Source organism: Alligator sinensis, unplaced genomic scaffold (genome assembly GCF_000455745.1).
Source record: "Alligator sinensis unplaced genomic scaffold, ASM45574v1 scaffold469_1, whole genome shotgun sequence".
Taxonomy (NCBI): domain Eukaryota; kingdom Metazoa; phylum Chordata; order Crocodylia; family Alligatoridae; genus Alligator; species Alligator sinensis.
Window position 1 is genome coordinate 3,631,338 of NW_005841934.1, and position 14,371 is coordinate 3,645,708.

Here is a 14,371-nt window from a genome sequence, read left to right on the forward strand (position 1 = left end):
ATTATAATATTAATTTGTACTGTGTGTACAGCATATTGCTGATCCATCCTTTTTCTGTTCTGACATAAGCTGACTTACTGCTTCTAAGTTCTAGACATAAAACTTCTGTAATAACTGAGCTTCATCCACCAAACCCCTAATATTTTTTTAAATTTTACTTTAAAAACCCCGTCATGACTTACTGCACCTGGTAGCATCAGCTTTAATTAAACTCGTAGCTGCACAGCATGCAGTTCAATTTACCAATAATTTAAAGCTCATTTCAGTGGCATTATAGACATTTCCTTTCAGAGAAAATTAGTAAGAGGTCCTGGTTGTTTTTTCCTGCCATTCATCACATGCTGTGCTTCAGCATATATTTAAAAAAAAAAAAAAAAAAAGGAGAGAACTGCATAGTTCATGAGACTAGTAATTGAATGTGGAACCTCTAGGTTACTTCATCCAATCCAGCTTAGGTCCATAATGCATAAACATCATTTGTATCTGGCTGCTATTTGGAGGCTTATGTGAAATGAGCAAAAGGTCTAATTTAATTTGCCAGTGATACAGCTGGCCATGTCATGAACTTAATCACAAATTTTAGATTCTTTGTTGTCAGGACTGGAACATCCTTCCACATCACCATGGGGGTTGTCCATCCCATTAAGAGAGAAATCATTTTGGTACTGAGAGCTTGTTGCCTGGTTGGTGCCTTTACTGAGAACTATTAAGTGACTTCCATCTCTCAGGCCTTCACCCCAGCACCTTCCACCAGTACTAGTCACTTTATGAAAGTGAGGGAAACACCTAGTCTGAAAGAATGCAGTTGCACAATCATTTGCACGGCCGTTTTGATGCGTCTCTCCATTGACATCTAGTGTCCATGCAAAAAGAACCTGAGACTTCAGACAGGTGTGCGTGTGCAATGTTTATTTCCAAACCTTTAAGGTTCTTCCATAAATACTATATACTTTTATTGGTTACAATAGGACAGCATAATAGTAGGAAGGGAAGACAGTAAGAAAACTTGAACTCAGTTGCACTTGGCATCTTGGGATTTCTGTGATCATACCTCAGTGTGCTAACAAATAGTGTTTCTTGGTCTCCAGAATGCCTGAAAAGGTTGTGCTGCTTGTCATTCACAGCTGTCACCCTACATTCATATATTAAAATTACTGTGTGGATGCCTACAAGCTACTTTCAAGTTCTGTGTATCATTCGTTGAAGCATGCATTTGGTTATGAGTCAAATGCATTTCTTTCTAGTGTTGATTCTGTACAGCATTTCTGAGGTATCAAATGTCAAGCGTTTCAGTAGTTTTTAATGTACGAGTCCTTTCTTTGATTAATAAATGAGCATGCATTCCAATTAAGGTGACTTTTTGTTACGCTCCTTTATACCATTAAAGCTGTGTAAGTAAAAAAGGTTTTTTTCTTTACTTTTGTTTTTTGAAATAAAACAGTCATTTACATAGTTAGCCTGAAATAACATGACTGAAATTCCAAATTACTGCAAAAGGAATTGTTTAGCTGGTAGAAAATACTGAGCTCAGACAACTGTTTAATCCTATCGCTATTGTTCACTTTGTTCTATAGCAACCTACCCTTAGCAGCACTTCCTTCTAGCTCAGTAAATGTTTATACTGTGGCGTTGCCCAATGGTGCCACAGTTAGGACTGGGGGTCCACTGTGCTGAACACTTTTATAACAGAAAAAATAAAATCCCTGCCTTGTCAGACCTACAATCCAAAAAAAACCTCTCTATGTTGAAGCATCTCAAGCAGTCTCTGTTTTCAAAAGTACTCATCAGCAAATGCTTTTACCAAAACTTGTGAAACCTGTTTTTCTCATAATATTTACATAAAATGTTGTAAACGGTGAGAGAGTCTATCCTCTGAAAAGAGTCAGAATATTTTATTCGTAGTTATGTCTGTAACTGATTTTTGTAAGTTTGGCAGGTAAATCTTCTCTCTGGCTTCTATTCTAAACTGTATCCCTTTCAAGTCCAACAGATCCTAGAGCCATTGGTCTGTTTTTTAAGCTTCCATATGTATTCATTTGGACTTTGCTTCCAGCTTCCCACTCCTGTGAGGCTGGGGTACACTACAAAGATGCGGTGTTTAGACTCTGTGGGGATGGAACGCCTTGCAATACCCAACAGGAACTCTTCTGGGCATCTGTCAAGTGTCATTGAGAAGATATCATGCTGTCTCTATCACTCATGAAGATGTTAGTTATGATGTGTCATCTCCATAATCCAGCTGTAGAGCAGATAACACCCCTGTCAGGGCAGCCCTCTACTTTGAGGCATGTGAGGCCCTGGGGCAGAGCCAGCTCTGAGGTCCAGACAAATTCTAGCTGGTAGAAGCTAAGGGAAGGAGGTGCCTCCTCAGGTACTGCAGTCTTGGTGAATGGGCTGCGATAAGACACAGATGAAGCCAACTGTGCAGGAACGAGCCCATGGTCCTCCTCTGGAGGCATAAGAGCCATCACTGTTTTGACTCTGCTTCCATGCTCCATTGCTTTCCAAAACTCTGTTTGTTTTCTCTGCAGACTAGAAATGTTGTAGTGAATATCTAGTACTCTCATTTGTACAACGGGCTGCAATCTTGGTTGCCTTGTAGGCACTACCAGAATGCAAATAACAAGAAAAATGAAAGGACATTTCAGGCTTCACTAAGGAGAAGCAGGGAAAACCCTTCTGCTAGAAAAAAAGAGGAAATCAGTCTTGCCCTATTTCTATTAAAAAAAAATGAAACAAAACAGGTAACCTGTACAAGTTTTCTCCATTTGTTCTGTTGGGTCAGGAGCAGTCATGCCTCTCTCTGGCTGTCAAATACCCTCCTTTCACTGGCTTCACGTTAATTGAAATGCTTATTAAAAGTAGCCCAACTATAAGTGATTCTGTGTTGAAAGAGGCTGTTGAATCTCTCATGAAATCCTGAGAGCGCAAAAACGCCAATACTACACGTCCAGCCTGGAGCATCTCTGCATTCAACTCAACTGTAAAACATACCACATGAATGGGGCAGGATGCACAGTGGGAACTCATTCAGAATAGACTTTACTGTGGATGCAGCGTAGCTGTAGTAGCAGCCAGCCAGGGGCTTTCATTCCAAACCACTGCGTAATGATGGTTAAACATTTATACATCTTTATTTATTTCTCTCTCTGCCCTGCTCCTTCTCGTCTCCCTCCATCCACTCCTGACATCTCATGCCACAGAGAACAGATTCCAACAAATCCCAATTCTCCATCATTTCAATGAACTGAAGCAGCAGCTGCAGTCAAGAGCATCACGTTGCTAAGCAACACATCTGAGTTTCCCCCTGGGTTGTGTTACCATGGTGACACCTGGGAGGGCAGACGCTGTCGGATTGAATTTTGTAAAAGCAGCTGCCCCTTGAAAAGCAGGACGGCTCTGTTCTCGAACAGAGAGCCTTAAATGAGCAAAGGTAAAAGGAATAATGAGACGGGAGGGTGCGTTCACACCATCCTCACTGAGCGTGACTGCTGCGCATGGCGTGCCTAGAAGGCAGCGGATAAGAAAAGGTCCCCCCTAGAGAAGCTTACCATTTAACATATTAAGATAACACTGCAGGCAAAGACAATGTCAGCCCAAGAGGGTGGGGATTAGCTGCATGGAACAGGTGCTGGGCCATCACTCATCTGGTTTACACAATCAGAACCTGCAAACAAATGACAGCTTCACAAAGGTTTGGAATGCATGCTGTTTGTTACACGATGTGGCTGTGAAAGGAGGCAGTCTTGTGTGTCATTATTAAGATAAAACAGTGCACCTCATATGGAGGGATTAAAATCTTGTTTTACACTGATAGATTTGTCTGCAAACACTACAGGGGATGCAGCCACCTGCTCCGGTAGCTACAAGCAATCCAGCAACCAAGCCCCACTGGTATGAGGAACTTGGTAAGAAGAGGCCAGTGAGCTTTCAGAAGGCCATAGAAGATAGTTCCGTTACCCACAGTGGTGGTCAAGCACCGACCCAATAACACCATGGACTTCAGAGAAGCTGTTTACATAACTGCCCCCTGACATCAAGAAAGAGCCCCACAATCTGGCTCATAGGTAGCTGTTATCCAGAGCACTTGGAGAGAACTTCCAGAAGAAGGCAGGCACTCAGGAAGCCCCAAAAATGTAGGCAAGGAGATGGGTAATTTCCCAATATAGCTGCTCTTGCTGCACAAAAATGTTTTTCTCTTAGGATTCAAGTAAAAGGAAGCCTCTTTTCTGTTGCAGATGGCTCTTGAATAAATTCTCTCTCTTGAATTCGAGGTTCCTTTTCTTTACCTGTTGCCTCAGAGGTCCTAAACATATTCTAAGTATTTGTTCTAGGGTGGCCATCATAGAGGACATTCTGTTTTTTGCTACTCTGTCCTCTATTGATATGAAACTGGACACCTTTATGTCCTCTATTTTTCTTGAAGAGAACAATAGAGGACATAAAGGCAACCGGTTTCATATCAATAGAGGACAGAGGACAACCGGACTGTCCTCTGTAATGGCCACCCTAATTTGTTTGCTGTAAAAGTCTCTGTCTTCTGCAGGAAACAAATTAAATCTGGGTAGCACTGGATAGAGAGCTTTATAGTTGACTCTAGAGATGAACACAGCCAGCCTTAAGGGGGTAGCAGTTCTGTAATCCAGGGGCACCCTGACTGCTGTAAGTCATGTACTAGGGGAACATGCCTCCACACATGTCTTGCTTAACCTAGAAGTATGTGAAAGTCAAGCATTGCCTTTATTTCTTCCCTGCTCTCATCTAGCAGAGTTACTGCACTTCCAGCAAAATATTGACTGTCTGTAGCCTTGGAATCCAGGCCCCATTGTGCTAGTAGTCACTGTACAGACAAAAGCTCCTAGACAGGCTGTGACCTAGACCATGATCCATGGCTCTTAGCACAGCACTCATTTGCATTTTGACACACACTGCTTTTTCCTTGTAACACTGTATCATTTATTTGAGGTTTTGATAATTTCTGAATCAGCTTGCTGTCTTAAAAGGATACTGAGATGTCATGGCTAATAGCAGCCTGTTGCCTTAATTAATTCGAACTCTTCACCTCCAGACTGCCCAACTCATGATCCAGCCTTTCCTTTGTGTCCACATTCATGTGCATTCAAAGCTCTGTGATGAAGATAATTTGCCTGGCTTGTCACTTTGACTATGACCCTCTCCCCCAGCTTCCTCTTCTCCACTGAATCAAATGCAAACTTATTGTCTTTGCTTGCCAGCTCCTTCTCTGCCTGTCCCTAGCTGATTCTCTCTTATATGATCTTGATGTTCATCCTGCCAATGTTGTCAGCCTTAAAGACCCACTTATTACATTTTTTAACAGGCATCTTGGTGCTTTTTTCCTGCTGTCCCTCACACAGAAGGAGATCCAGGAAAACTCATGAAAGGCAGCAGCCATGCTGAGATGCTGCCAATCAGTACGTCTGTCCACAGAATTGAAAAATAGACTCATAGCATTGGAAGAGGATTTCAGAGTTCACCTGGTCCAACCCCTTGCACAGACACTGCATTCACTCTTCCTAAACCATCTCAGGTGCCTATCCAGCCTGTTCCAGAAAACCTCCAGTGAAGTTGATCCCACAGCTTCCGTAGGCCACTTGCTGCACTGTTGTCCTGCTCTTACAGGCAGGAAGTTTTTCCAGAGATTTGTTCTAAATCTTCCTTGCTGCAGGTTAAATATATCACAATGTGTTCTGCCTAACGTCACAGGGGAAGAGAGTATTTTTCCACCGTGACAAGTCTTCTGAATATTTAAAAACAGATCACATTCCCTCTCATTGTCCTTTTCTCCAAACTGCAGACACCTAGTTTTTTTCAGCCTTTCCTGCTTACCTTGGACTTCTCTGTAGGTCATATTTCTGTGGTCTCTTTTCTCATTCTTAGCCTAAGTAGCAGTACCAAGGGGCAGAGATTGGATTTTTGTTCTATGTTTGTCTGGCTCTGAGTACAATGAAGTCCTGATTTATGACAGGCCTGTAAACACCACTGCACTGCAAATCCCAAATCTCAAACCTACATGCTCATAAGTCTGTGACATTTACCACAAAGCTGTTTATATCCAAGCCTGGCAGTTTCTGAGCTCTTTGCAGTTATTCAAACATTATTGTAATTCTTTCCACATGTATGGGAGCAGCAGAAACTCCTTGATGGTTTATTTGCAGCTAATAGGGAATTAGAAAGCAAAATAAATGGTTGGTCACAATAGATCTCCCTCCCTGACTCTGCTGCCTTGTTTCTTCAACCCTGTTAGAGATGACCGGGCTTTCTAGCCGATAGCTGCTACAAACTCTGTCAGAATGTGGTTTTAACACATCTTGAGGCTGCAAAGGCCTCCGAGGTTACTTAGTCTACATCCCTGCAAAAATTGTTATGAATAATTAAAGCAACCACTCCACCTGGCTTCAGCCAATCAGATCCCTTTTTGCATTATGTCCCTCTTATTCCCCACAGCCATTGAGAGCTGTATTTAATGGGCTGAACACAAGTAGATCAATAAAACAGCAAGATATATAGCAAAGTTCTGTCTTTCTATTTGCTTGTGTGTGAACCCCAGCACAGAAGATACAGGTTAGAGTGGACTTCTTGTTTTATTTAGTTTTGTTTTTTTGGTTTTGGGGTTTTTTTTGGAGAAAAGCTGCTCTCGTTTTTCTTTTTTAACGTAATTCATTCTCTATTCTGCCTGCAAGTATTTTTCTACCTGGACCATGCTGGGTGCTGTGGCTTACCGTGACAATGAGAGAGCTCCTTTGCAGCTGCAGAATAGCAAATCTGGAATTGTTCTGCCAAGCCTGCTCATCCTGTGTTCTGCAGGTCCCACGTGATGGCAGCTGCAGGGAGAACCAGACCTGTTAAAGGAGCATGGCCAAGCTTCTCTAGTGAAAAGCAGCACTTAGGATGACTAGAAGCAATAGGTATTAGAGGCACTTTATTTGCTGTTTGCTTACCTTGTACACTACAGAGCCCTTTGGCCATATTCAGCTTGTTTCTTCCTGGATGAACATTCCCTTATGTACATTAATGTTACGTTTGAGGATACAATATCAAAAGGAGGCATCATCACCTGGATTTTCACTAATTAGTAGAATTTTAGAAAAATTAAAGTAGACAGGACAAGATGGCACTCTGAACCCTGGGCTCTAAAGGGATATAGCAGATTATTTTGCTTCCATCCACCTCTCAAAACCTACTCACCTTTTCCAAGAATGCAGAGCACCTGGCTGCAGAAGATGCACCTCAAAGGGAGTCTGAAACTCTAAACACCTCCCTCCCCACAAAACACAAACACAACAACAACAAAAACCCCTTTGCTAAAGAGGAGTGTTTCAGGCTTACACTGCTGGAAGGCCTCTGACTACAAGAGCAGCCAAAACTGGAAGGAATGACAGGGACAAAGCAACCCACCTGCAAACCAAGGCAGACTATGGGAAGTGGATCTCTGACTTTTTAAAGCACCTGGAAATTATCTGACATCTAAGATCTGAGCAGTAAGAGGTAAGGCTATAGACTTGGAACATTGCAGCACTGTGCTAGGAGTTACCCCAGGAAAACGTGAGGGAAAGGTAGAGTCACATGGCTCTGCAAGCGCAGAACGAGATGCAACTTAGCTTTGTTTTCCACATCATTTAATTCAAGTGAGACAACATCAGAATGAAGGGTTGCTGCCTGAAAAGGCTGAAGGAGACGACCTATTTCAGCATGGAAGCACTCTAGTTGCAGCGTAGTTGAATCTCAGCTCTGTGGAAATGCTGACAGCACACAGAGCACCCAGGGTGCCATTACCTCTGCCCAGGCCTCCAGCAGACCGACGGATCTCATTGTAATGTTTCATCCCTGTCAACAGGAATAATTAATAATGGAAAAAAACAGAGTTTAGCAACAAACTACAAATTTCCTCAAGACTTTTTTACTCTGAGAGAAATGGGGGAGATTTAGGGTAGGGCTCAGGAAGGGAGAAATCTGTTCCAGAAGGAATTCTGATTTAAATTGTTCAGTTTACAAAATCACTGTTGCACAAGGGGAGACTTTAAACACAGGAAAATGGAATAGAAATCTAAGTTTTAGATGCACAAGAAGATACTCCAAAAAAAAGTGCTAGTGAAAAAAACACTGTGGCAAACAGGGCAACCTAAGAAAAGGAGGGTAGTGAAAGAATAGGAGTCTGTGGAATGCAGCGGCAATGGCAAAAGTGAAGCTGAACAAGAAGATGTAGATATGTGAGGAATGAGCCGAATATTAATGGGAAGGAGTGGTTTAACTATAAGTTAATGTTGTACATAAAATAGTAAGTTTGGATTAATGTTGTCATTGTTACCAACATCTGAAGGCCCGCCGTGTTTGACAAACATACAGAACAGTAGTTCCACTCAGGTTAATGCCACCAGAAACACCCTGCCCGGCATGTCTGCTTTGTAATCTGGCAACTCCCCATCTCACTAATGGGTGCAATTCATAGAGGCACAACAGTGTTTTTAGTATTGGGCTCATGTTACTCTAAACGCAGTACAGTGGCCTCTGGTGTACAGCATAACACTGCTGTAGTGTGTGTAGTTATTTACGTATCTGTTCCAAGTCAAATGGTATTGTAGGAGTCGGTTTTCCTTCCCAATGATCCTATCTGGACTGGGCGTGTCCCATACTAGGCTCTTTCAATATTACTGTTTCCTATTTTTTAGCACATCTCAGGGCCAAATCGACTGAGTTTCTAATTACTCTTTAAGCATCCCTCAGATTTATTGACTTTGTATGCATCACCTGCAGCGTTAAATCAAGCACTTTGGAGTGCCACAAAGTAAAATAATTGAATATAGGAAAAGTGCAAGTTTTGTCATACCCACCCTATCTGGACCAACAGGAGGCAAGAAATGCTTATATATTAAATTCAGCCCATGCTGGCTACAGGGAAACGCCACACATTTTAATTCCTGAGCTGCAGGAGACATCTGCTGGCATCCATGGTGGGAGTGCCATGCATTTCAGAGGAAGGAAGAAGTAACAGGTGAAGGAGCGTGCACTTGACTCCCCCACATATTGCCAAGAACAAGAATGAGCCTTCGGCGACTCAGGTAGGACCTACTGAGCAAGGTGGCAATGATGTCTAATCAGTGGTCATAATGAACTCCTTCTATATATGGGAAGTTTAGAAAGAATTCAGGACAAGGTGAAAATGAGGAAATTGAAATGTAGAGAGGAAAGTAAGAGTTAATATAAAGCAGGAAAACATCTAGTGACTAGTCTATATAATCAAGCCCAAGGGAAGTGCTGCCTACCATGTGAACACAATGAAGCAGGTAAAATAAGCAAGCAGGATATTGATGTAGACCAAGATTAGGCAAAGGAGAGAGAGAGAGAGACTCCAAGGCAAGATGTAAAGAGACACTATTTCTTCCTGGGATTTCCTTTAGGACTTTCTGTGCTTATGTACCCATCTGCTCACTTCCCTTCTTAGTCAGCACAAGGCAGAGCTTTGAGAGACTGCTGCACAGATCAGTCGGGGGTACCGTGTCAATCTCCCTTACAAACAGGGGTATTCTCCAAGGTGCAGCAGCCAGCAAGGTTCTTTGCTAGGAGAGAGGCTGAGGCAGAATCAGAAGCCAGCCCCTGAGCTGCAGAGCTCCTCACACACTGGACTGAGAGGGTCCATCTCCTCTTCCTATACCCTTCAAAACAAAAAAACCCAGGCAAGCCCCTCCATCAGCTTCTGGAACACCAAAGGTTGACCCTGATGCAGCTGAACTCCTTTGTGGGGTGGGGTACAAAGGTAGGGGGCCTAGCTGAGAGCACATCCCTCCAGGGCAGCCTCCAGAGGAAGCCTTAAACTAATTGGATATAGGGAATGGGCCTGGCCTAGAACCACTCTTCTTTCCCTTGGCACCTCAACAGAGACGTAAAGCAGGGACCCTTTCTTTCACTAAACTCACCAGTAAACACCCCTCCGCCCCGCGTGAGAAGCAGAGTATTTGCTTCCCACAGAGTGAAAACATTTTTAGAAGCTAATTCTATACTTAAAAAATGTTTTAAGCTGGAAGATATGAAGTGCCCAATAGGACTCTTGTACTTCACATTTCAGAAGCCTTCTGTACTGCTCTGTGGCTCATGGTGGGTGCAGTACCTGGAAGATAAGGAATTAGCACCCGAGGACAAGCCACGTCATGCTATTTCCCATTGCAGATCTCAGAACTAAGTGTGCGCTAAAATGCAACATGCACAAACACCAATCCACATTCTAGCTGAGCAGTTGTAAACTTTATTGAGTTCTGATTAACACAGGATCATTGCATCACAACCAGAACAAATTAGAAAGTGTCTTCCTTTGCTTATATCAGTCATTTCTCAGCTCTAAATTTGATTGTGCTCAACAAAATCTCTTCAAGCTGAGTTGAGGAGCAGAAGTAAAAAAGTTAAACATCAACTGTGTGGCTGACTATCCCTGCTAGGCAAACCAGAATGGGAATTCTGCACATTTCCCACTTGGAAATCTTGGTACTTCTTGGGTCTGTAACCATGTCCCAGAATGCATCATTTGGCAATATGAAATACACCAAGGCTGCAAGAATGGCTTCAGTATGGAATGAAGTCCCAAAGGGATTTGGAGCAGTTAGATCCGATAATCTCTCTCTGTTGAATGCTTCCTACAGGTTTAACCAAGAAATCTTGGCATAATTCATGTTTGCTCTCAGCTCTACAATTTAGCCTTGAATTTGTTCAAGGTTGTCACAATGCAAGGTCCTTCACAGTGCTTTATAGTTCCCTCATTATCACCCAGAATTTGTAGCTTCTGGACACAAGCCTGCTCAGTTCTATATTCTCCTATTGCATGTACATAAAATTAAAACCACTGTCAACATGCTAACAGCTGTGGCTTCAATACATCAAGGCAACAGGAAAAGACTGTATCTACAGCCAATGTAAAATAGTGCCTCATATTGACATGTGCAATTGGGTGTTATGCTAGATCCTGAAAATTAAGTGGACTTTGGCTAATAATTGTGATCTCAAGTTTTTCACCAACAACAGCTGAATGTTTCTTCAGTAAACAAAGAATCAAAACTTAAAAATATCTCCTGCTTCCATGAGGAAGTACATAAGAGAAGTGTAACATGAGAGCTGTCAATTAGCAGCATTACTGCTATGATATGTTTGGCTCAGGTGCAAGGTGTTTTCACACCTCCAACTCTTTTTGAGCTCTCTCCATCAGAGTTATGGCTTAAGTTTCTGAATGGCACATATCACACCGTCCTGAGGGTAAGTAAGTAAGGCATTAGGTAAGGTATTAGAAAAGTGGTAATTCCTAGAGCTTCTCAATTCATTATTCATTTTATTCCAGTGATGCAGCTCAGTGCTGCACTCTTCTTTCTGTCTCAGCAATCCCCAGAAGGTACTTCCTTGTTTTCACAGACCTGGCAAAACCCAGTTCAGCAACTTCATAGCAACTTCAAAACCAAGGAAACAAGCCTGAAATGGAGATGGGAAACAAGGAACATGAGAGCATTAGTCACCTGAAGTAACAGCTGTTTGGAAAGCGGCTTTTCAAAAGCTCAGGAGTACGACCAACAGACCACGAGTGAATCTCCTCCCACTTTAAATGGTAGGGTCCAACAGCTGACACTGCACATCAGAAGTCTTATCTCCACTCTGCTGGACAGACACAGCAGTGTCATTACGTCTGGTTCAGGATCACCGATATGGGGGCCGGGGGGGACATGACAATCTGTTCACATGCTCCTATGCCCTCAAGAGAAGAAAGCCAGCAAACATGTTCCTACATACACAGCACCATTAGAACAAGCCAACACAAACAGGAGTTTAGGGCAAAGCCAATAATCCGATTTCTGCTAATGTGACTTTACAGGCCCATTCTGGTTCCCTAACTACAGGGACCAGAACTAGTGTTTCAGAGCTTGCAAAGATTTCCCAGAACAGCCAACATACAATCATTCCAAGCTGCTACACTTAGCCATTTGTTCTGTAATCACTAGATAGCCTGCAAGTGGCCAGCTCCCAGCAGCCCCCAAGACCCTGCAGTTTACTTACCGCATTAGCTGGAAAGGCCCTGATCATAACAGCTGTGAACCCTTTATACAGGGAGGACACACCTTCCTCTCGGATAAGCTCCCTCAACACATCTCTGAAGCCATTGGGATATTTTCCTGGAGGAGCTGTTAGGGGAGGCAGAACACACTTGCTAAGATTTGTGGACACTGAAGATGTAGCAGATGCAACAGGCTGAGCCTCCAAACCTTCATCATCTAGGCTTAGATTACTGCACAGTATTTAAGTGACTCCGTACACCGAAGTGCAGTAACATCATTTACAAGAAGTATGATTATCTAAGCCAAAATTATTTCAAAGCATCTTAAGACTTTTCAGACAGTAACTGACAAAAAAGAGCAGAGACCAGCTGAACAGAAGCCATTTGCTCATCCACAAAGGATTTACATAACTGGAACCCCTGGGAGGAAACAAAAAAAAAGAAAAAAGGAGGAACTTATCCTAGAAATAGAAGGCCACAATCTCCAATCAAGCATGGCCACTGGTGGTTACAGCCAGCAGCAGCTGCTGGGAAGGAGGAGGAGGGAGGAAGATCAGTAAAGCTGGTCTGCATGAAACAAAACTGGTTTACTCTAAAATGAAGTGATCCTCTCATACAGGAAAGCCAGGAATGGCAACCACTTTCTCATGAAAACCTCTAGCTCCACAATGTGTTTAAAGAACATGACTAGATAAGGAAACATTTGTCTGTCATCTCACATTGGAAATCAATACTAGTAATTATCCTTACCAGCTGCTTCAAGCCACTAATTCACAGGGGTCACAAGTAGACCATATTACCCATCAGGAAGTTTTGGTGAGCAGCTCAGTGGAACAGAGGTGTGATATTCTCCTGTAGCCCATTCACCGTTTCCTTGTACGGTGTGAGCATTACAGAAACAAAGTTGAGGAGGGAAAAGAGGAAGATTTTTCTGCACCAGCAACCCCCACTGGTCACATTGGGACAGGAGCTCTGCCTCTGTCATCAGCACATTACAGAAAAATGCTGAGGTCTTTTCCGGGGTGGGGCAGAGACTGATGCTAGCCTTGCTGCAAGGCTGTTGTATGGGGACAGTCTTTGGGAGGAGTACTGGGCCTTTGAAACCCTTGAAAGTATGGCTGATATTCAAGGTGCCTGGGCTTCAGCATTCTCCCAGGAGACTCAGGTTGACCCTGCTACAGAAGGAGGGTCAGCAGGGTGTGCAGGCTCCACACATTTTAGGAACACCTTCAAGTTTGTCAGTCAGATAAAACAGTGGATTGGGCAAGGCACACAGCTGCTGGGCTGCCTGCTCCGCTTGCATTTTATTTTAGATACCACCTGCCTGAACTGAGGCAATCATGTCTGAAATGAAATGATCAAATGCTTTCACTGGGCTGCAGTTATAATAAACAGTGGTTATACATAGTTCTTATGCAGCACTTTTCCTCCTCAGCTCTCAAAAGTGCCATACAAAGGAGGTTGGTATTATGATCCCCAGTTCACAGATGAGGAGCTGGGGCAAAGAGGCTAAACCAATTTAACCAAGATCACTGGGCAGGCAAGTGGCAGAGCTGAAAACAGAACCCGCCCCCCCACCAAGTCCCAGTCTGGTTCTCTACTTCACCACACTGCCTCCCACCTAAAAGGATGCCCAGCCAGAAGGCTGCATCACACTGCCCACCCCCTCACAGCAAAGAAACCTTGCGTGCAGCTGACACCTTGCTCACCAGTCTGGAAGCGGGATTTCAGCACATCCGGAGGAATGGCAACAGCCCAGTTGAAGATCCCTGCCATGCCTCCAGCGAAGAGAACCCGGGGCACACTGAGGTCACTGACACTGCAGGAACATTGAATACAAAACATGTCTGGTTTTACATAGTGGAAGAACAGCAGCACAGCTTGCCTGAGCTGGAGAAAACATCATAGTGCTACAAACTCAGACTGAAAGCACATCTTGGTTGGGCAGGAATTCAGAGAGCAGTACACCTGTGATCAGAATGTGCTGTCTCCACAGAAAAGGACACACCAGCAGCACACGCACACAAGGACTGCCTAAAAGGCACCTTGTGGGACAGGAGCATGCCCAACAGTAAATACTTCCTAGTGGTATCAGTAAGGGAAGAGGGCAGGAACTGGGAGAAACAACTTCACATCCTATGTAACTCTCAGTAGAACCCTAGAGCAAGATGAGTCAGCTTAAAAAGAGAGAAATAGTAAAAGATATTCCTCTGGCCATTTTGGTCATGTTGCTCTAACCCCTCACTTAGCTGGAGAGACTGATCTGCAGTGTCTAGGGAAGTCAGGGACGTGCTAATTTAAGATTCCACTAACCTCTTTTCCTCAGGG

At 43.4% G+C, this 14,371-nt stretch overlaps 1 protein-coding gene and 1 long non-coding RNA gene across 2 annotated transcripts in view; both read right to left on the reverse strand.

The window, feature by feature from the left end:
- Positions 1 to 894: 894 nt before the first annotated feature.
- Positions 895 to 9,978, reverse strand: LOC112549582. The gene is made up of 2 exons (XR_003093062.1): positions 6,741 to 9,978; positions 895 to 3,667 (listed from the first exon to the last, which is right to left on the reverse strand). It is a non-coding gene; the product is annotated as an uncharacterized LOC112549582 (long non-coding RNA).
- A 253-nt stretch (positions 9,979 to 10,231) lies between these two features.
- The window catches only part of SLC25A20 (solute carrier family 25 member 20), a 13,374-nt gene continuing 9,234 nt past the window's right edge, over positions 10,232 to 14,371 (reverse strand). Inside the window, exons 8-10 of the mRNA XM_025199044.1 lie at positions 13,753 to 13,908; positions 12,046 to 12,170; positions 10,232 to 11,466 (exon numbers count right to left, since the gene is read on the reverse strand). Coding sequence (XP_025054829.1) covers positions 11,404 to 11,466; positions 12,046 to 12,170; positions 13,753 to 13,908 — 344 coding nt within the window. The 3' untranslated portion in view covers positions 10,232 to 11,403. The remainder of the gene's footprint in view (positions 11,467 to 12,045; positions 12,171 to 13,752; positions 13,909 to 14,371) is intronic.